Source organism: Hoplias malabaricus, chromosome 7 (genome assembly GCF_029633855.1).
Source record: "Hoplias malabaricus isolate fHopMal1 chromosome 7, fHopMal1.hap1, whole genome shotgun sequence".
Taxonomy (NCBI): domain Eukaryota; kingdom Metazoa; phylum Chordata; class Actinopteri; order Characiformes; family Erythrinidae; genus Hoplias; species Hoplias malabaricus.
Genome location: NC_089806.1, coordinates 19,994,763 through 20,017,741, shown reverse-complemented (window position 1 = coordinate 20,017,741; position 22,979 = coordinate 19,994,763). Strand labels below are relative to the sequence as shown.

The window sequence follows — 22,979 nt, the reverse complement described above, 5'->3', positions numbered from 1 at the left end:
CCAAGTGTCAGTTAAAGAGTTATAAAATGTAACACCTCTTTACTCTTGGGTAGCCTATGGCCTCTTTAGTTTATAATGCTGTCCCCCTCAGAGCCCAGCTCTCAGCATCACTGAATGTCAGTGCCCGGACTGTGAGAAACATAATATGTAGCCCATGTCTAAGACTAACCTTTGGAGATTTGGAAAAATGTCCACACTGTTTTATTTATGTACTGAAAGCACCACAGAAAGACCAGAACAAATGATAGTATTTTTAATTTTTGACAAATACAATATTATTACAGGGTTATTTCTTGATGCTGAAAAATAATTAGCTTTTACTTAATGGCAGTTTCACCAAAAATTAAAGAGAGAAAGGTGTGATCAGTGATTTTGAATAGTACTGGACTTAATGCACCCAACATGCACATGACCACAATATCCACCACATGCGCTTTATCATTCATCTAACAGACTGAACTCTAAATAGATAACAGACTACAGATAATCTCACACATGCCAACTGTTTGTAAGCAACAGAGATCAAACTGGAACCTGAGGAAATCAGAACCAAAACTGCAAAAGGCAAAAAAAAAAGAATTAGTCTCAGGTGAAGTAGCAACCTTTCAGCACTTATATAACACATACACCCATTCTAATACATAACCCACATTCTAATAGGTTACACCTTGAGGGACTAGGCACACTACACACACACACACATTAGAAACCATGGAGATACCCTCACCACCCTCGTATTCTTATTTACACATTGAAATGTTTCTTGGATTACATGCATGTTTATACTGCTTTTACTAAAAAGCTTTTATTGAAACTTTTGGACCCAAACCATGTTATGGAACTGTCTTTTAATTCACTCTCTCACTCACGCACACACACACACACACACACACACACACACACACACACACACACACACACACACAGACACACACACACAAACTCGTGTCTAACAGAATGCTCCACTGGGGGTGCTATTCACTGTTATATATCACTGTTCTTTTCCATAGAGAAAATATGTTCCCAAGCCTGATCTTAAACAAGAATTTAATTTTTATTTCTATAGAAATATAGCCCTCAATATGTTCTATAGTTGGCTCTTTTCAGAGTCTGGTATCACTCAGAGAAAACTCAAGTGTGGGGGGAGTACTGAGAATGTGCCTTAAACATGTCCTCCATGTTTTAGTGTTATTTTCCTGCTCTAATGTATCCACTTTGACTCAGGAAAGACATGTTAATGAGTAGATAATCTGGATCAAGTGTTAGAGCAGGAAATACATCATAATCTGCAGAACAGTTGTGTTCCAGGTCCAGGATGTTGAGCCACACATAATAAAGCTTTCTAAATAGTTGTTAGCTTGCATGTACAGGTCTACAAATCATTGGATTGGTAGTGTAACTTTGCATCGTGTGTAGGTTCTTTAAACTTCAAATATGCTATGTTCATAAATGTAAGAAAAACTGACCACAAAGGATTCTTTGAGTGATGTTAAAGATGATCTATTTTGTGTCCCTAAAAAAAACAATTTGAAGATAGATTTGTGCATATGAAGAACCTTTTAAATACTTCAAGTGCCTTCACAAAATATAAACATGCTTTCCCTATTTATTTTTACATTAATTGAGGGATATTTCAACCTTAAACAGACACATCCATTTCATTTACAAAAATGGGTCTCCTACGAATTAGCAACTGATTATATATATATTTTTCCCTTGGCATGGGAGTACATGGTGCTGTGCTGTACATATAATATTTGCCTTATCCTTCCATAGCCTTCTTTCACCCTTTTCTTCAGTAGTTAGGACCCCCCAAAAGACCGCCACAGAGCAGATATGGGTGAAAGTTTTCTCAGTGCTGCAGTGGCACTGACGTGTTGGTGGTGTATTAGTGTGTGTTGTGCTGGTACAAGTGGATCAGATACAGCAGTGATACTGAAGTTTTTTAAAGCTCTCAGTGTTACTGCTGGACTGAATATATCCAAAATATGCCAAACATATCCATGCAACGGTGTCTTATGTCCATATAGTACGACCAACACAAACCATGCAATAGAACATAAGTTATTTCCTGACATTACATCTGCAAAATGTGATAACAATGTAGGTGTGTCTAACAGAGTGGGCACAGTGTATAAAAACTCCCACAGCGCAACACACACTAACACACACTAACCATGTCAGTGTCATTGCAGCGCTGACAAGTACAGTTTGCACTTATATAAATATAAAATACACTAGTATGGTCAATGGAGCTTAAAAGCAGACAAAATTTATAAACCATGAAGTAATTTTAATGTTATGGCTGATCTGTCTTTCTAAATACAAATCGTATGCAAATGTGTAATTGTAAATATAATCTTTGTAGGGCTGTCATACTTAAATCATGGCTCTAGCACTGGTTTGGTGGTTAGGGGCTGAAACTCTCTCACACACTCTCATCCAGAGTTGTGGTTTTTTGCCGGCTCTTCCTGTCTCTCCCACAGCTTCCATGGGGGCGGCCGCCAGTGGAACGTTCTGTCAACAGGAACCCAGTGTCTGATAGGGACCCGCTCTGCTGAGTGTAGGGAAACCACCTCTATACAGAGGCCCTGCTTTACTCTACTGCCTTACATTAAGGCCTTAATCAGACAGGCAGAATAAATCAGAATAAGTCAGAAATTCTCCAGACTTCACCTGGAGGAGGTGTATGTGTGAGTGCGAACATCCATAACATTTCTTTCAGACTCTATAATGGACTCTAACTCACTGTCGGCCTAGTACCAGCCCTGAGTACTGTCAGAGTAAGACCATGTGTGTAAATAGAGCCGCTAATATTCCAGAGGATCGTGCCCCATCTTATGGCACATGACTCACATGCATCGCCTTATGCCTAACCTCCTTACCTGATTCTCTGGACTTTCTCCAGAGTTTGTGTGTGAAAACTAATTTAGTGAGATCAGAACTACTTTTGTGACTGTACTCACACCTGCATCATCACTGTGAATGATTATACGTTAGCAAATGTGTCTACTGTTTGGTCTGTTGTAACTTTTGTTGTGGACACTCAGTTCAAAAACTAGCTTTAAAAAACAAGTCCCATTTGCCCTGCATTGAGCAAAGACTAACAGGACATGCTTGTAATCATCTCAGGCCAGGAAGCATTTTGCTTTTTCTGGAATGAAGAGTACGTGCTTTTCCATTACTTGCAATGTGTCAATGGACATAAGACCTAAAGTGTATTTAAGGTGGAAGATTCTGGCCCTTGTGCAACACGTGTCGTCTTGCCTTTAAGAACATCTCATGAATTGTTTCTGTGTGAAGGTGCGGGGGTTGTACAAGCTTTACTGTTTCATGTCTCATTGAAGTCACAGTCAAAGCCGTGACGGTGTAATGAATGGAGGCGATGAAGTGCAGAGAGAATGTGACGTCATGTACTGGACCTTGCACAAAGGACTGCAAAACTCAGAGGGGGAAAAACAAAGAGGGGAAAATGGAGCAAAAGTAGACTACACTAGGTGAAACCAACTGCCTCAGATAATTAGATTTTTTTCTGCCTTTATTTAGGCCATCAGTCTTCATATTTTATATAAGAATCCCTCAAACGGCCCTATGCAATGAAATCAGTGGCCTGCATATTGACCATTGAAAGCAAACCCTTGATTCCACCTCTACACACTCCACCACATGTAAAACCTGGGGAAACTTTCACCCAGAGACATCACACCCTAGAGTCTTTAAAACACCTACCTTGCTCTGGTTAGGCTGAATATAAAGGGTTTATCTGTTGTTAATAAATGGTTAATAAACACCCTTAGAAATTACTAAAAAGCACTTATAACACATTGAGAAATACAGCCAGAGGGAACAGTTGCTTGCCAAATTATAAGCCCACATTCAACGTTAGACTTTATTCCTTTGTGTTCTCCTTATGTCAATATTAAACCAGTAATTTTCATATAGATATATATGATATATGTTAGCTTCAGACACACTTTCCCCTTCCACTGTGAATGTATGTTATAACTGCTCATGATGACGTATTTATTGACATTAAAAAGCCGACTTTAAACAGCTGTAAAACTTTGTGAACCACCCTCCCTAGCAGTTACAGTTTTTTTGTGCTGATACTATACAGGACAGTTGTACTTTTAACAAGGTGTTTACATTATTTGATCTTTGGTGAACAGTTTGTACCTGTACTGTGCCTTTATGACTGAGGAAAATATAAGTTAGCGCCTCAACAATAACCTTTCAGACAGGCATAATTCCCTAAAAAAGAAAATGCTTTTTGTTTGTGTAACAAGTGTTTGTTTAGATAACAAATTAATTCAGCAAATATCCAGAGTGGCTGAGAAACAATAGTGTCTGTCATTAGGCTTCTATAATCAAAATAACAAGGTCTGTAAATGGCAACCAATGGCTAATGACGTGACTGTGTAGTAAACGGTGTTGAAATATTTTCCTTTCTCCTCTCTGTGTGTGTGTGTGTGTGTGTGTGTGTGTGTGTGTGTGTAGTTTCAAGTTACATTATACTGCCAAAAGTATTCAATCACTTATTCAACTAATTTAATTCAAGTGTTCTAATCACTTCCATGGTCACATGTGTATATTACCAAGCACCTAGGTATACAGACTGCTTCTACACACATTTGCGTGTCACTTTCAGGAGCTCAGTGTATTCCAGTGTGGTACCGTGATAGGACACCACCTGTAGAACAAGTCCAGTCGTGAAATTTCCTCGGTAGTATATATTCCACAGCCAACTCTCAGTGGTATTATAACAAAGTGGAAGCAATTGGGAACGACAGCAACTCAGCCACAATGTGGTAGGCCATGTAAAATGATAGGGTGGGTTCAGTGGATGCTTTGGCACATAGTGCGCAGAGGTCACCTACTTTGTGCAGAGTCAATTGCGACAGACCTCTGAACTTCGTTAAATTGTCCTTCGTTAAATTGGTTTCCATGGCAGAGCAGCTGCATCCAAACGTTACATCTGGACATAGACATAGACTCTGGACTCTGGAACAATGGCAATATGTTCTCTGGAGTGGTGAATCACCGTTCTCCATCTGGTAATCTGATGGAAATGTCTGGGTTTGGTGGTTGTCGGAGAATGGTACTTGTCAGACTGCAGTGTGCCAAGTGTAAAGTTTGGTGTAGGGAGGATCATGTTGTGGGGTTGTTTATCAGGATTTGGGCTCAGCCCCTTAATAGCAGTGAAAGGAACTCTTAAAGAGAATGTCTACGATTGTGGGGAATCGCAGCATTAAGCTCTGCATCTTTTAAGATGGAATGATATGTTTAACAGAAATTATGACTGTTGTTTGTATGTGGCTGAGTTTAAACTTGTCTAAGTTTTTATTCACTGTTTGAATTAACACAGAAACTCATTTGTAACTCGAGCTGTTTAGTTTTTTAGCACTTTCGGTAATGCAGTTAACCGTCTCCCGAGTTTGGAGACATTTCCATCTAAAGTAAATGTAAAAAATCGTGGAAAGCCTTCCCAGAAAAGCTGAAGCTGTTAAAGCTGCAAAGAGTGGGCCGACATCATATGAAACTCTATGGATTAGGAATGGGATGTCACTCAAGTTCATATGTGTGCAAAAGCAGACGAGTGAATACTTTTGATAATTTAAAAACGTGGTAAATATCACGGTATGGGGACCAACACCTGTTTACACACTCACATTGTAAGGGTCTGTCCTCTTTTTTAAGGACAATTAATGTCCCCATAATGGAAGCTGTGTTAAGGTAAATGTATGGGCTAATTGTTGTTAGGGTAGGGTTTGGGATTTAGGGTAAAGTTAGAAGAAGTTATGGTGAAGATTATGGTTAGGGGTTTAAGGCAATTCTTACGTTAGGGTTATGCTATAGTTCAGGTGAAGGCTTGGATTTGGGTTTTAGGGTAAGTGTTAGGCTAATTAATTATGATTAATAATTAATAATGATTAAAACATTAACATGTAACACTTTTTAACACCCTCCATTACTTTAACACTAATCACTAGTGGTGATTTAACACTGATGAATTTGCTGGAGTTTCTGACCGGAGGAGGATGGGTAGAAGATTTGAGTCTTAGTTCCTCCCAGGATTTCTTCTCTTCGAAGAAGTTTTCCTTACCACTGTTACATTTGGATTGTTCACTGGATTTGTTTTGTACGTTATTTGATGCTTATATCTTTTGCCTTGTTTTTGGATTTCTGGAAAGCTCCTTTGCGAAAACATCACTTGTAAAAAAACACATTTTGACTGATCTATTGATACTTGTGGTTAAGGATGGTGTTAGGATTAGTTTAATGTTTAACCTGTGTTGAAGGTTTGGGTAGGTTTCCACGAAATTAATCTACATATCTATGTAACGTCCTCTGAAACCATGGAGACAAGACCGGGAGTGTGTGTGTGCGTGTGTGCGTGTGTGTGTTTTGTCGCAGGTCTCAGGTTGCAATCAAAGGAGGAGCTGAGAGTCCTGCGGGGCCTCGAGCTGGAAGCAGTTCCTCACATATAAAGCTCCCTCCAGCGCGCGGGGGAAACAGTGAATCACTGCTCTCGAGGACGTGTTTCTTTCGCTATCTCTCTTCCTCTCTCTGTCTTTCACTCTCTCTCAATTCCAGCCACAAACAAACCAAAGAGCTCCACACATCCACAGCAGCGCGTCCTCGCGGCTCCGAGCTCAGATCCGCTTTCTTTTTTCTTTTTTTCCCGCGCAGGTGGGAGCGCACCTGAGCACAGGTGCTTGGCACACACGGACGCGCGCGCGCACATTCCTAGTTTCGGCAGCGTGAGCGCGCACATGGCCGCGCTGATCAGTTCGTACTCTTCGTGGCCCGAGAGCTTTGAGTGCTCCGGCGCAGGGGACGCGCACGGCGGGGATGGACACGGCGGCGATGCTCGAGTGGGGCCGCGCGCACCCGCGGACAGGGCGCCGGAGCCGCGCATCCGCAGACCCATGAACGCGTTTATGGTTTGGGCCAAAGACGAACGCAAGAGGCTCGCGGTGCAGAACCCGGATCTCCACAACGCGGAGCTCAGCAAGATGCTCGGTAAGAATGAGAGACAGAACACACGGCCACTGAGGATGATGAGGAGGCTTTTCGTCTTTATTTATGTCCTTCTTCTACTTCTTTTTCTTCTTCTTTTATTTTCCTCCTCCTCCTTCTTCTTCTTATCATTATTACTGTTGTTGTTGTTATATTCTGCTGTTACTATATCTGTATAATCACCCGCAAAAAAGTTTAAAATCAAAGTTTCTTGACCAGAAACTGATAACTTAGTCAGAAAGTTACTATAGAAATGTTCTAAACCAGAAATTATTATCCCTCTTACTGTTCTTCATGGCTTTAATGATTATATAACTAATAATAATAATAATAATAATAATAATAATAATAATAATATACATTTTTTATTTTAATATATAATTATAACTTTTCTGATTTATTATTATTATTATTATTATTATTATTATTATATTATTATTATCCAAATAGCCAGAGTAAGGGCACAAATAATCAGCTGGTACCATCCCAAGGAAACCCCTTTATAGGAACGTGTATTGTTTCTGTCTTCTTACAATATACATTATAAAAGTTGTGATTTACATTTATGTTGAAAACTGTTCTCTAGTGAAGCTCCTGTGCGTAAGTTGGACCTAATAAGGAAAGTTATTGAACTCCAAAACTCCTGAAGCTGGAATTCCTCGTAATCGACAGCTTCGCTGAGCTTCAGAAACGCTTTACATTCTGGGGATAATTTCTTCATTTCTAATTCTGACCACATTTATATTTTATTCGCAAAAACGGCGAGCAGGAGGAAACCGCTCAATAATCACTAAGAGCTCCGATTGTGTCCCTTAAAACAGAAGGATATAAACAGAAGGAACACATACTTCATATTTTACATCACTTCAAAATGTAACTGAAGTCTCTAAAGTGTTTGTTCTGCGTCTGTCCAGAAAGTCAGCTAGTAGAGTTTTTATTTATATTATCCTTATAAAATTAGATTAACTCTCTCATAAGAAATGTATCAGTGGTTTCATTTTTACTCAATTTTCTAACACCAGTTTACCACCATTTTGTTACAAAAATATCTGTTTTGAATAAAGTGTGAATCAAAATTTAAATATTCCTTAATTATGCTTGAAGCAGAACTTCCATCGTATAAAATTTACAGAATTACTATTTTTCTGTTTGGATTTACTAAAAATAAATATTTAAACGCTATTTTGAAGATTAGATTTAGTAAATAACTACATTTAATTACTCACGGGACAGAGTGGAATATAGAGGTGCAATTTTAAAATATGGATTAATGAACATACGATGAAGGTGTGAATGTGAATAATACACAAACAAGTGTGGAACAAACAAGTGGGGAAATTATAGTGTCCATCATTCCAAGCAAAAATGCCATAACATTCCCACTTTGTTGTCTATGTGTTTGTAGGGAAATCATGGAAGGCCCTGACTCCAGTTCAGAAGAGGCCTTATGTGGAGGAGGCTGAGAGACTGAGGGTGCAGCACATGCAGGACTATCCCAACTACAAATATCGTCCTCGTAGGAAGAAGCAGCTGAAGCGCATCTGCAAGCGTGTGGAAACTGGTTTCCTACTGCCTGGCCTGGGCCCTGAGTCTCTTTCTGACCCTCGGGGCTGCTGTCACCCAGGAGACAAAGAGGATGAAGGCGGTGTGGGTGTTGGTGTTGGAGGCAATGGTGGATTCTCTTCATCCGGTGCAACTCTGCCTGGAGTGAGGGTTTTCAGGGACCCTACGAACTCCAGCAACAACTTTGACACGTATCCTTACGGCTTGCCCACGCCACCTGAGATGTCGCCCCTGGATGTGGTGGACCATGAGCACTCCTCCTCATATTATACTTCCTCCAGCTCCATCGCCACCAGCTCCTGTTCCTCGTCCAACTCTGGCCCCGATGATCGACGTCCAACACCATCCCACATGAGCAGCCCCCCGCCGTACCACCCAGACTACACCCATCAGGCTTCTCTCCACTGTGGCAGCACACACCTGAGCCATGTTTCAATGCCCCACCAAAGCAGTGGACCCACCCTTATCCCCACTCCCTCGATCGCCTACTACAGCACACCATTTCCTCAAGTCCCTGTCCACCACCATGGCCTCCAGGGTCACCTAGGTCAGCTCTCACCTCCACCTGAACAGGGTCACCTGGAGAGCCTGGACCAGCTCAGCCAGGCTGAACTGCTAGGAGAGGTAGACAGAGATGAGTTTGACCAGTACCTAAACTCCACCGCCTACCACCCTGAACAGGGAGGGATGACCGTCACCGGACATATCCAGGTAACGCCAGCCTCCACCTGCCCAAGCAGCACCACGGAAACCAGCCTCATTTCTGTGCTGGCTGACGCAACTGCCGCCTACTACAACAACTACAGCATTTCTTAAAGAACACTGGAACACAGCACTTAGTTGTGTGCAAAATTTTGGACACCCCTGGTCAAAAACACCTGTTTTGATATTTGTGAAATTAAGCAGCATTCATCCTCTACAGTTAACACACCTCTAGTTTAAAAATTATATATATATATATATATATATATATATATATATATATCCACCCAGTGTTGATATCCACAAATATACATAAAGTGTGCAGAGAATAAAATATTTAATTTCCTTGTAGAGGATGTTAACTTATTTTCACTTAGAGAATCAACAACAACATGGTTTTAGTCCAGTTGTGTTCAGGTTTTGCATCCGACTGTTTGTATGGACAGAGACCATGGGCTGCAGATGGTTCACAAATGTGACTGGCAGGTAAACAAGCAGAGGAAAAGAGAGAAACTACAGGATGTCAAGGGAAACCTCAGGGATGCATGAAAGCTCTAAAGTTCATTCCCATCTTTGTTTCCAAAAGAGGAAGAGAATAAAGAGACTGGACAAACTGTTAGTCCTACTGAAGTGTTCTCAGATGGTGCCACAGAAACTGTATATTTGCTCTATGGCTTATTTATGTATCTATATTTTTTTCAGTAATCCATATTTTACTGCTGTTATTTTCGTTCCAATAATCTCATGCCTTTATGACAAACCTCAGTTGTTTTACCTCAAGACACTGTATTTAAATGAAACTCTTCTCCACAAGACTCATGAAGGAAATTCTACAATCTCCTTTTTTTTCTATCAACACCTATATGAATATAAATATATAAATATATATATATAGTACTCGTAAAATGTTACCAAGAAAAATAATAATGATGAATACTATTGTATGCTGATTTAGGTTTGTGACATTAATTTAATTGAAATAAATAAAAAAATTTCTACATGAATATCTTTGTTGAAGATCCAGTCCACAGGAGCTTTATTAAAGAGAGGAGCTGAGTTGTAAGTGTTCATATAAGACCAGGACAATGCCACTGCTGTTTTTGGACAGTCTTCAAATAGTTTAACGCGTTGTGCTTTTGTTCTTAAACAATAAACTACATGTTCTAGGATCCGAATGAAACAGGCGTTAGAAAATAAAAATTTAACCAGATGATTATTTTTTGTTTACACATCTTTTTTGTCGTGAACAGGAAGACCCTCGAGCTGTGTTTTTGTTTTCTTTTTTTTAACAAATGTGTATTTTTACACTAAGTTTTAAACATTTAAATTCACCGTGTATGTTCCTTGTTTCTGAGGCAATAGCTAAATTTTCCAGAGCAGTTTTGAGCGAGTCATTTGGCGAGTCAATTTCTGCACAATGAAAAAAAATAATACAATCAAAATATAATATCTCTGACTCTTTAGCTTTTTTAGGCAAATTAGACATACATTTGTTTCAGTTATTAGTGTTTTCATGACAATAGCTTCGAGGTGTATGTGTCTGGGGTTATTCCTCAGTTTTTTCCTCAGCCATATTCCGGTGCTCTTTGGCGGGAAATGGAGGGAGACACACACCCGCCCGCGCGCCCCTCTCTCCCGCGGCTGAGGCTCGATTTCTCGCTCCTTATTTCAGGGGATTAGTGTAGAACAGGCTCCGTCTCCTCTTCCTCTCCGCCTCCGTCTCCGCGGCCTTTTGTTAGACCTTGTCTTATTCTCCGGGTTGCGTCTTTAGAAGCAACACGATCACCACCCCCCGCGCGCCTTTAACACTCCCCACCTTTAACAAACCAGCCCCCATCACCACCCTCCCCCTTCCCTTTTCCTATCTTGCTGATGCAGACTTCTTAATCTCAGCGAAATAAATAAATAAACACATCGGCGACTGTTTTCGTACGTTCGCTCATTTTTCTCTTTTCGCTCTTTATTTTCTCCCCAAAATCTTCTACTTTTCTGGATAAAATGGCTATGTAAAGGGTGGGGGTCCTGGGTTAGAGGGAGAGAAAGCGGGTGGTGGCGGGCGTTTGACAAATCCTGGAGTCTGGCTTGGTCTTCCTGCGTTTTTTGGGAACGGTTGAGTCGCGTTCCTTGTAAAGCGGATGTGGCGGAGGAGCAGTGTTTCCTGGCTGATAAGGGGAAAGCCTCTCTCCGTCAGGATGTTTGGGCCCTGGCCGGTTCCCCCGCATTAAACAGAGCCCGTGGCGGGGGAAAGGGAACCTGCTGTTCGCCTCAGCGAGGAGAGGAAACATGCCTCTCACTGATCCATATCTCACACATCGCCGTGGTTTAAGGGCTCTTCTTTTGACCCCTGCTCCTCTGGCCTGACGAAATTTATAAAATGTACAACAACAGTTCTCTGGTCTAATTCTGTAACTTAAACTTACTCGTCCATACACCATCGGTGTTACAATGTGGTCCCTTTTGTCAGAGACTAACTTACCCTTTAATATCATTGAGCGCTCTGCTTTGTTGTTTATTCACCTGCTCACTTATGGTCAATAATATTCAAATACAAAAGACTGAGTATCCCTGCTCAAATGTTTGGTTTTGTTGATTTCCAAAATGAAATCAAAACGAACTGGAACCATTCAAAATGTGGCATTATATGGAAGAATTATTGAAAAAAAAATTGTTTAGGTTGCAATACTGAACCAATATGATTCAATTCTTGCAGAGGCCATTTGAATAGAAAATAAATAGAGAATGAAGCATTTGTGTATCACAGTGTGCAGAAGTGTGTTCTCTGTGGAAGAGGTAAACATATATTTATTAAGAAATTAAATAAAATATTTTATAATTTTATCGTGATTTGACAAGGGGTGCACTTCTAATAATTTCTTTGTTAAGCTCTGTCTCTTTTTGCTGCTGAATAAAACACATAATAACATCAGCTTTATTTCTAATGGAGTAGTTGACATCTCATTTTGCTCCTCATTGGTCAATCTGATTAAAAGTCAATGAATTGATGACATTCATCATGTACTACTGTTTGAAAGAAATCCGTGTGAGATTGATATTGTTCCTGCCTGTGGCTGTATACTTTATGGGGGGGGGGGGGGGGGGGCTTTTGGGAGAAGGGGCTATAGACTGTGTCCCGCACTATAGCCCATCGCCCTCGGGGTAGGGTAAAGTGATATGCTAAAGGTAGTTATTTTAACAGGCTGTGAATGTGTGTGTTTGTGTGTGGTTTCTTTGTTATCATTTCTTTGTAAAATACTTTTAAATATTTAAAAATAGAAAAGTCTAATTATCTGTGCTCATTATAAAAAACATACAATATTGTTGCTGCCCCCAATTAAATAAATAAATACATGAACAAATAAATAAACCAAACAAAAAACATAAACTTTTTATTCAAACACATCCATGAAAAACATCCATGTAACAAATCTAAAAAAAAATAATAACAATTCTCTAAAATTATCTGGAATAACAATTTTTTTATTTTTAAATTGCACTGAAATTAAATTACTTTCTTTTGCTTTTGGAGAAAAATATTTTTTGTCAGTAAGAATATATTTTACATAATATAATTTAGCATCTATTTTCTGGGTTGTAGATTGTTCTTAGAAAACTGGCATAAAATATGTAAACATTACACATCAAATACAGAGCCAATGCACCTCTTAAGCCTGAATTTACATTGTTAGATACCCTCAATTCAACATATAGCAGTCACTAAAGTTTTTTCTGTTTATTAGGCTTTATCTTTTCATTTGAATATATGCTCACACAGAAACATTTTTGTCTCCACAGCTAAATCTGCACAAGAAGTGCTACAAAAATGACTGATATATATATATATATTTATACACACACACATATAGCACTGACAAACAGTATAAAGGGCATACCCAGGAAAATGCCCAGTGACAGTTATGAAAATATAAGTAATGCACAATTGTGCTAGGTATAGAGAAGACTGTTGACACTGAGGAAATGAGGGCAAACATTCAGTTCATCTGCTCCAGTCTTTTCCTGTGTGAGACTTGAATCATTCTCAGCTTGAGCTAAAAATACACCATTCTGAGTGTCATCCAAAGAGTGGCCTCTGCTTCCATTCTGTTCCTTAAATAGGCCAAAGTGATCTTAACAAAGGTGCTAAAAAACATGCTAAATGCTTCAATTATTCTAAAATTATAAAGTAGGAAATCTTCGCTCGAGCAAAAACAAGAGACTATATTCCGTCATGGAAGATAACATATTCATTATACACCATTAGTGATGTTACTCATGTAGGCTGTGTTTCTTACTGGAATCCTCAAGATGCTCGGTTTTTGTCACTGCAGGAAACAGGCTGAGTAAACAAATTTCCCTTTTTTTAATGGCCTCTTCTTGTTTTTTCTCTGTGATTGCTCCCTGGATTAGGTCCAGCCTCAGGTCAGCTCTCTGGAACTCGGCCGTCAGGTAGTCTCAACTATTTCCTGTTTCCCTTGTGGTGACGTCACATCACCAGCAGATAAACAAGCTAACTTTTGCAGTGTGAGCCATCCCTCTTATGGTAGGTATATGATGCTGAGACAGTGTGTAGGCAGCCCTGGTCAGAACATCTGGCCAAAATATTAAGCATCCTCTGGGAGAGGTGATCATACTTAATGACGTCCTTAATGGAGACACACTGGCCTGGACTCTGGTGTCTAAGCCTACCCAGGCATGGACAAAAGCTGCACAATCGCGTCAGACCTCATGCGGAAATGAGTGTGATAAACATCATATAGTGCCAATCTTAAAGGAAGTCTGGAACCTAAAGGAAGTGGCTTATTGTAGGTACGTGTCATGAGTGTAGTAGCCTGGCTCCTTGAAGATATGGGGGAATGATGACAATTGCATATGACCAAGTAGTTCATCACACAAACCTGGGCATCACGGGACACCTTAATTGCACGGGTTCAGCAGAATCAAACAGATCTGAAAAATGGTAATATATAAATAAAACACCTCTGGTCAAATTATATGCAATTCTAATTTTTAAAGAGAAAATAAGTTACCACAAGCAAGTGTTCATAAAGTGCTTAAGGAAGTCCAGTGTGAATACGAAGGCCAAAAAAAGTCTCAAGATTTTCCTCAAAGATATGTGCTGAAATCTTATAGATGCTTTTTGAAGCTGACATGCCAAGGCCAGTGAAAACTGATAAATGTCAGCAGAGTAAAATGGCTCTTTACGCTATCAGTATGATCAGAAACAAAACCATGTCTGCAGATATAGCTGAGAAAAACTGATCTGTACTTATTCAAAGTAGAGACCTCAAATGAATTAAAATACATTATTTGTCCAAGTTATATAATATGGTTTTTAGTCTGTGCGGTGGCATGGTGGCACAGCAGGTACAAGTCCTGTTGTGACTCTCTGTGAGAAGCTTGGTGTGTTCTCCCCGTGTCCCCATGGGTTTCCTCCCATGGTCCAAAAACACACATTTATAGGTGGATTGGTGACTCAAAAGTGTCCACATGTGTGAGTGTGTGTCACCCTGTGAAGGACTGGCACCCCCTCCAGGGTGTGTTCCTGCCTTGTGCCCAATACTTCTGGGTAGGCTCCGGACCCACCGCAATCAATACAATACTGTACTGATTGTCTTTTACTACTGTTTTATACTTAGATACATGCATTGATTGATTTGAGAGGGGGTGGGTGGAGATCTATGTGGTGCAGCTCTGATGATGCACCTTCCCCCCCACCACTTGGTTAAGAAACTCTCTTTGGCTCTAGAAATTTCAGTGTTCAATGAGTGCTTGAGCTGTGTATATGTTCTTGATCTACTAAATCATTTAGCTAAAAAAAAGAGCCATGTTGTCCTTGCCTTATTTGATGAGTTTGCAGCGAAATCTAATATTTCATTTCAATAAGTGGAATGATAGAGAAGTTGGATATCTGCCAAACCAGATGATAAACATTTAAATAAATATATTAATTTAATTAACACATTAAAATATGCAGTACATTTAAATCTGTAATCACACCAGAATTCTCCAGATGTATAATATTTTAATGATATAATTGAATTCAAAGTTCTGCCACAAGCAAATATTGTGCTGTCTTTTGGTCTAAGCTATTGCAATGACATTCTGTTCAATCATTCCTTTAGGACATATCTTGTCATCCAAAGCTTCCTAAGTGAACACTAGCCTGTCTGCTGTGGTCACTCTGCAGACCAGCACATTCAGCCAACTGGGATCCAGAGCAATAATAACCTGCTTACTATTCATACTTGGCATCGATTACTGGTGGCTGGGGATTATAGGTCTAGCTATTCTCCCGCTCATTGTGGTGGAACAACAGGCTCGGCAGACAGTGGTGGTGCAGGCGTGGTGCAGGGTTGGTTGAAGAATGGAGCAGACCCGGCCCAGGGCCCTGTGCCATGTGGTTGGAGCCAGCACACCCCTACAGATGGAGACCCCTGGAAAACTTGAGGGACGCTGCAGCCGGCCAACGGCCACCCACCTGTACCTGCGTATGAATGCGCCAGCGGTATGGAGTACGACACCTGTTTTCTGCAGATACCGAAGGGTGCCATTAACTGGGAAAATGAGGCGGCTTTTCTTCTGCCAGGCTCGCAAATGGGAATGCAGCTCTTCATTTACCTTTTCAGAAGGAAAGTGATTCCAACATTAACATTGTACACACCTTGTTTGATAATGCTTATCCAGCAGACTTGCCATGCATACAAAATGATAGGATTATTTAACATTATGTATATGTTTTGCTGCATATACATTATGTATACACAACAAAAATGGACACCCATGCTCTAATTACTTATTTTGTTGATTTTCTTTTCATGGAAAATAAGTTTACACAAAGAGAACAAGCTAAAAAATGGCATTGTCAAAAACTAAATAAATATATAAACAAACAAACAAATAAATAATTAAAAAAAAGAAAATATGTCCTGGATAGAGGGTATATTTTATTAATCTTTTTTAAAAAATCAGTAAATAAACTGTGGCTGCATTAAATAACTTTGTACCCAGCAAGAAAATTATAAACAAACAAACAAACAAATAAATAATTGCATATAGCTCTTTATAAACACAAAACAAAGCGCACATTCACATTATTAGCACAATACCTGCTGTTGATCTTAGAAGACTAATCAATTAAACCAAAATCAGATTTAGAATAAAGGCTTTAGTAATCACAAGGAAACACCCTTGACCTACTGCTAAAAATAGCTCTTCCTCACTCTGTGTGACATGCATGTCAGGATCTTCCTCACTTTTGATCTGAAACACACATGACAAAATGACGTGTGTAGATAATTAGTGGCTCTGAGCCATACACATGGCAAATGACTGATAATACTAATGTGCACCTCCTAGCAGGGACAGTGTGAGTAAGCATCACAGGCTGCAGGTTTGTTTTTGTGCAGAAACAGAGCTCCCTGGGGTGTCATAACTCTTAACCCCAATGTGGAGGAGGATGTTCCTATTGTGCTTCCTAATTGCAATGTGGATCTTTCATTTATGTGCAAAAGTCTCATCACGTCCTGTTCTACCACTGGAAAGAGGTCTTGGTGGAAGCCCAAATGCAATGAAATGTCTTTGACTCACGGGCGAGACCAATGTATCGGTGGCCATTTTCAATGTACCCTCTTCGTCTGCATCACCAACAAGAACATAGACTGCTACAAATGAGGAACAAATCAGATGTCTTTGGAACAACAACAACCAACCCCCTCCCCCCAAACAAACAAACAAACAAACAAAAAACAAACATTACAAACCTAGTAAATTACCGATGTTGAATTATTCTTTGTGAAATTAAAAAGAAACAATCAAAATGCAGGTTGATTTATATTATAAAGCTATATATTGAAGTCTTTTAAAAATTATATCAAAAGTATAATTGTAAGTTTTTTATGGAACCAAAATTAGCTCTTTTTCTTACTCCATAAAAGCATTTGACACCCTTATTATTAAAAGAAAAAAAGCCACCTTTAAACAATAAAATCCCACATTTTCTGAACCTTCCTGTTTTAAAAAAGGAAAGACACTGAGCTGTTGTTTACTCAACTAATTTCCTGAAATGGTAGTAATAGCTATGATGAGTGATGTCTTATCCTGCTGTCTGTCTACCAGGGGGAGTGCCGTTCCTTGCAGACACATCATACTTGCACTGTGATAAGTGCTAATCAAATGTCTGGTTTAATTCTTTACAAAATGTAAAAGCTCACAGCTCCGGACTGTATACACTGCAGCAGGCAGATCACTATAGTCATTGCATTCTCAGCTTATATTGTCATACTGAGTATTTTCCTGAAGAAGTCATCACCTAGGAGGCTGCAAAATGTCTAAGTTTACATAGGAGCATTTTCCTGAGAAATACAGGTGAAATCCACAAGAAACTATACAGTTCTTAGTACAGTGACTCGTGACTCATAGGCAATAAATGTTTTGTGGCCTTGCCGATCTGTGTGTATATATTTCTCTGTATTATCTGAACTCTTTGATAATATCTTCTTTTGTATATTTAACATTTCACCTTTCTAACCTTAAATAGCCTGTCCCCACACTGATTTGTATGAATCAGTTTGATGTAGCAACAAAGATAAATTTATAAGCTGAGGTTCGTCCTAAACATTAAACATCTAGGTGAAATAATCAGCTTGAAATGAAAGGAATGTCCAGCGCCTTGATCCTATGATGTTTATATGTGGCAGCAGCAGGAGAAGCAGTAGCATGCTGACCTTGGCCACTACACAAAGTAGCCGCACTTCCCCACATGTGTGCAGACATTTTTGTATGGATGTTGTTGATGTCTGGATGTTGTTGATGTCTGTTAGGAATCTTTTCCTGGTGGATGCTCAGCCTCATTTCCTTTAAGACTTAACATCAAATGAAACTCCTGGAAATGACTCATAAGTCCCCAAAGCCTGACAGTGTGTCATAGCAGCATCTTGACAGGTGCAAAACAGGATGTTAACATTTTAATGAACGGTGTGAACAGCATATGCTTGAGTATTTCTTGAACGAATGGGTACAGATAGACTCTAAAATGAGCGAACTAAGTGTGTGATTTAATATCACGGCACACAGTCAACCGTTTTGAACCGTTTTGTTTCCAATTATATTAGTGATATTTATATATATATAGTGAATTTCAGTTCAATCATAATCATAAAAAATGTGTAAAGCCGCCAATGTAGAAAAAAATTGATGAAACTTATGACGTTTAACACTAGATGCGCCAAACTCTAGTCGTTTCTTTGCTGTGATGTCCTACTGCCACCCTGCTTCTACCCATAAGTGCCAAGCTCCTGCATTTAAAGGCTGTGACTCGTTTCTATCCCAGCAGCTGTCGCAAAGAATTTAACTGAAAAGAATTTCCCTGCTGACCAACAGAGGGAGCTTAAATTCCAAATGGCCTCATAACGCCTGGTGGTATTATAAGTCGACTGGTTTGGTCTCTCTCTCGAAATATTTGCCTGAAATATTTATCCATTTTAGGGCGGCATGGTAGTGCAGCAGGTAGTGTCGCAGGCACACAACTCCAGGGACCTGGAGGTTGTGGGTTTAATTCCCGCTCCTGTTGACTGTGAGGAGTTTGATGTGTTCTCCCCGTGTCCGTGCTCCGGTTTCCTCCACTGTTGCCCTGTGAAGGACTGGCGCCCCCTTCAGGGTGTGTTCCAGCCTTGCGTCCAGTGATTCCAGGTAGGCTCTGGACCCACCGCGACCCTGAACTGGATAAGCACTTACAGAGAATGAATGAAATTTATTTTATATCAGTTGATATGTCAAGGATTGCGATTTGTTGACTAAAAAAGCGTGTGTCCCTGGAAAATGGGACGTCTTGTCATCCTACATTTAACATTAATGTAGGATTACAAATATATATATATATAATGTGTGTATGTAGCTACATTCATTTTCTCTAAATCAGCTTACTTATGAAATGATTCATAATGATTGGCATATTTAGGTTAAATGTGTGATTAACTAACTTCTGGGACCTTCACAATTAGAAAGATTCTTAAGTGAGAGAAGAATGCCACAAGCCACAAAGCCTATAAAATGCGATTTTATAGTGTAGCAAGTAGAGTATAGAGACTATTACAATGTAGCTCCAGTGTCATAGTTGATTGGTGTGCTTCCTGTCCAGTTTAGAATATTTAAAAGAAAAATAATAAAGTTCAGCGCTGTCAGAAGTGGGATTCGAACCCACGCCTCCAGAGGAGACTGCGACCTGAACGCAGCGCCTTAGACCGCTCGGCCATCCTGACTGCTGTGAGCGTTCGTTAAAAACTCTGTCTTTTAAAGGTACCATATTAACATACCATATTAAAAGCATATTAAATGCTGAGCGTTGTGCCTTTATGAACATACTGCCTTTATGAACAACAGACAGCAAGCATCGGCCCACTTGTTTAAAGTTGTAAATACACCGCGGACAGGCCTCTCTGATTGGACCGCTCAGATTACTGTCCTGCGTACAAGTTATTAATCCCCTTAAACTGATTTAAAATGACATTTTACTCAGTAAAATAAATTAATACAAATATTACCAACAACTATTAGAGATACAATAGTAGGTTTCATAAAACAATATGCTGAAAATAACATTGTGCTAGATTAATATGTATTCATCTGATTTACAAAAAATAACAATAGAATGTAATGAAGGAAAAATTTAAAAAATTGAGGTGAATGGACAAGTGCTAAAACATGACAGGTTGTCTAAGACTGTTTAACAACAAACCGCCCGTCTAGAAAACACTGTGCAAAACGCCAGTAGACCTCCAACTTTGCCCTCAGTGGACCAACCGTGGCCTGCTGTTATTTTTCATTCAGACCAGCTACACCTACCAAACTGCACACTGTAGTTCTAATACGTTTAGCCCCTTACACCCTTATTCTTCAAATGACCATATGGCACCCAGAGAGAAGATACTGCTGAGATGTTTGATTATTTTCACCACTCTAGTAACACTGCACAGGAACAAGTGTATCAGAAACATCAGTGCTGCTATAATTATTTAATAATTTGTCCACTTTAATAGACAAAGGTACCATGCTGGTACATTTGTAGATGTAATGGTAGATGTAATGGGAGTGGTGGCAAAATATGGACAAGTTTGTGAGAGCTAAAACTGCATAAGATGAGATTTCTCAAGCCACAACTTTCAAAGGGAAACCAAGGAAATATGATGAGGCATATCTCAAAGCAAGCTCATACCAGTCACTGAAAAGATGTGGGAATTAAATGTGTCATTCATGCAGAGCAAATGTGCGGGTTTTAGTCTTTATTTCTCAGGATTTATTTCTCTTTATGCAGGGAAGCAATTTTTTTAAGGGGGCTGAAAATATCATCTACAAAAGGGGGCACAGCATAAAATGTTTGGGAACCACTGCTCTAAGCTTTCACCAGTGGTCACATGACATTGTAGGGTGGATATTTTTGGTAGGTGGACTTACTCCATCAGTGGCACTGAGGTACAATTAAACTCCAGCAGCACTACTGTGTCTGGTCCTCAAATATCAGCACAACACACTAAAATGCCACCATTATGTCTGTGTCACTGCAGCACTGAGAATGGTCCACCACACTGTCTTTCCTGTGATGGTCCTGTGGGAGTCTTGACTATTAAAGAACAAAGAGAAAGAGTTTAAAAACTAAGTATGAACAGCAGATGGTTTAGGCTGACTGGTTGTTGTAGGACAATGCTTCACAGTAAAAGAATAACTAAAATCTTTCTATTTTAAAGACATTTTGAAAAAATGTAAACTGTCCCATTCATTTTAGAATGCATCTTATATTTTAATACACAAAATAAAATTTGTTTTATCAAAATGTAACATATTTTTTCATCAACTTTAAGGATCTATGGATTTTAGATTTTGTCATTGTGCACCAGCAGGGAAGAAAACTTTTCATATGATTTTTCTCTTATCCCATGACAGTTCTTCTTATGGGCTTTTATTCATTTTGGGGGGAAATAAGGTGTGATTTAACTTTTTAAATTTGGGTTATATTCATTACCTTGGAGAAAATTTTATGCCTGAGAAAGTCACTACTTTGATGGGGCTGGGGAATTCTGTGTGAAAAATACATTCAGACCACTATCCTAGATTTAATATGTATTATGACCATGAAGGAAAACATAACATGCCCTGATAGCAAGGAGACACTGGATCAATGTTGACCCACTGAGGGCAAAGTTGGGGGTCCACTAGTGTTTTATACAGAGTTTTCTGGGCAGACCACAGGTGATTAAACAGACTTTAGACCAGATTTTTTCTTTAAACAATTTTTTCCTTCATTAGGTTCTTTTGTTGTCCTTTATAAATAAGAAAAGCAAAACAAGTATATTAAATAACCAGAGGACTTAACTATCATAAAATGGTCCTGTACACTCTATTTACAGTTGACAATCTCAATAAGACTGACAAAAGACTTCTTACAAGACCATGTTCATACTCTGACCCTCCACATTTCCTTGGAGAGGCCCAACTCTGATCCAAGAGAGTCCCACACTGAATATTTTAGTCTATTCCACATTCCAAAACTCTCCCTGGAATTCAGTAAAGGTTTGTTAATTACTTGATTGGTAATCAACAGGTAGTTATATCAATAGAGAATAGGTTTTCATCCCTGGTCCCTATGTTGCTTGTTTTTATAAATATATAATTACATTTTTAAAATCATTTTTGATACTTCACTGACCTGTAATAATACGTATCAGTACAGTCTCTGTCATTGCTATTCCAGGTCATGTAACCTCTGCTGGCAGGAAACCCAGATGCTCTAGAATCATCACTTAAAACTCAGATAAACATGTTTAAAGCAGTTTAATACAGAATTAACCCATGTATTTATGGCGGCTCTGGTGCTAAACATTTTCATTATAAAACAGAAATCAGCAACGGAATACTTTCAGTCAAACTGTACAAATGCATTAAACAACTTCAGTGCTCTGTAGCATGGATCAAGAAACGATACCAACAAGGTCCCATGTGACACTACCTATCTTATAAGAGGTGACGTGCACACTCTGCTAGTCCCTCGGAAACTTCACATGGTATCAACACGCATTGTTCAAGTGACAGGGCTCTCTGGTGCCTTATCTAGCTCCAAGATCAGGCAACAGCTGCCATCTGTCTTGGGAACAAGAAAAGAGATGAAACAGAAACCATGGAAGAAATTTGAGCTCTTGATCTCCTTTAGCTCATTTTGCTAAGAGGCAAGAGACTTTTTCCTGAAGAGCCACAACCTGAGCAAAACAGGAGTTGGTCTGAGCCACATGTGCTGAGTGTGTGGTAAACGCAGGGGTTGGGATGTCGAGGGACATTCTGCTATGGCTAATGGTGCTCAGATACAGAGCCCAATGCTTTTGGGCATCCTTAATGGCTGGTCCGAATAACTGCTTCGGCCCAAGAGGATTTGGGCAGGGGGCTCTGGGACAAAAAAGACCTGGTGGTGTATGCACACACATTGTTTGTATCTTCCTCCCTGGATGTGAACAGTGAATCTGTGGCTGCAGCAGAAACCACATCATCATTCATTGTCGTCCCGCCGCTTCTCGCGATCACTCAGGTTTGTTGACGGTGGAGCGGAGGGATGCCAGTGTTTCAGGATGCTCCCGTGTCTGTGTGTCCTCCTGGTTCTCTCCTTTTAGTTAATGCTGTCATAGTCAGATCTGCCGGAGTCATTAGCCACACTCTGG

The 22,979-nt window shown here is 39.6% G+C and overlaps 1 protein-coding gene and 1 non-coding gene across 2 annotated transcripts; one reads left to right on the top strand and one right to left on the bottom strand.

The window, feature by feature from the left end:
- Positions 1-6,536: 6,536 nt before the first annotated feature.
- Positions 6,537-10,197, top strand: sox7 (SRY-box transcription factor 7). Its single transcript, XM_066677193.1, has 2 exons — positions 6,537-7,023; positions 8,426-10,197. The coding sequence occupies exons 1-2, from the start codon at positions 6,774-6,776 to the stop codon at positions 9,397-9,399; spliced, it is 1,224 nt and encodes a 407-aa protein (XP_066533290.1). The 5' UTR covers positions 6,537-6,773; the 3' UTR covers positions 9,400-10,197.
- A 9,258-nt stretch (positions 10,198-19,455) lies between these two features.
- Positions 19,456-19,538, bottom strand: trnal-cag (transfer RNA leucine (anticodon CAG)). Its single transcript has one exon. It is a non-coding gene; the product is annotated as a tRNA-Leu (tRNA).
- Between the last annotated feature and the right edge of the window lie 3,441 nt (positions 19,539-22,979).

What these genes read in the sequence shown, in the direction of transcription:
- sox7 (XM_066677193.1), top strand. Translation starts at nt 6,774, where the DNA reads ATGGCCGCGCTGATCAGTTCGTACTCTTCGTGGCCCGAGAGCTTTGAG. An exon ending in GGAGCTCAGCAAGATGCTCG is followed by an intron (nt 7,024 to 8,425) that starts GTAAGAATGAGA and finishes ATGTGTTTGTAG; the next exon opens with GGAAATCATGGAAGGCCCTG.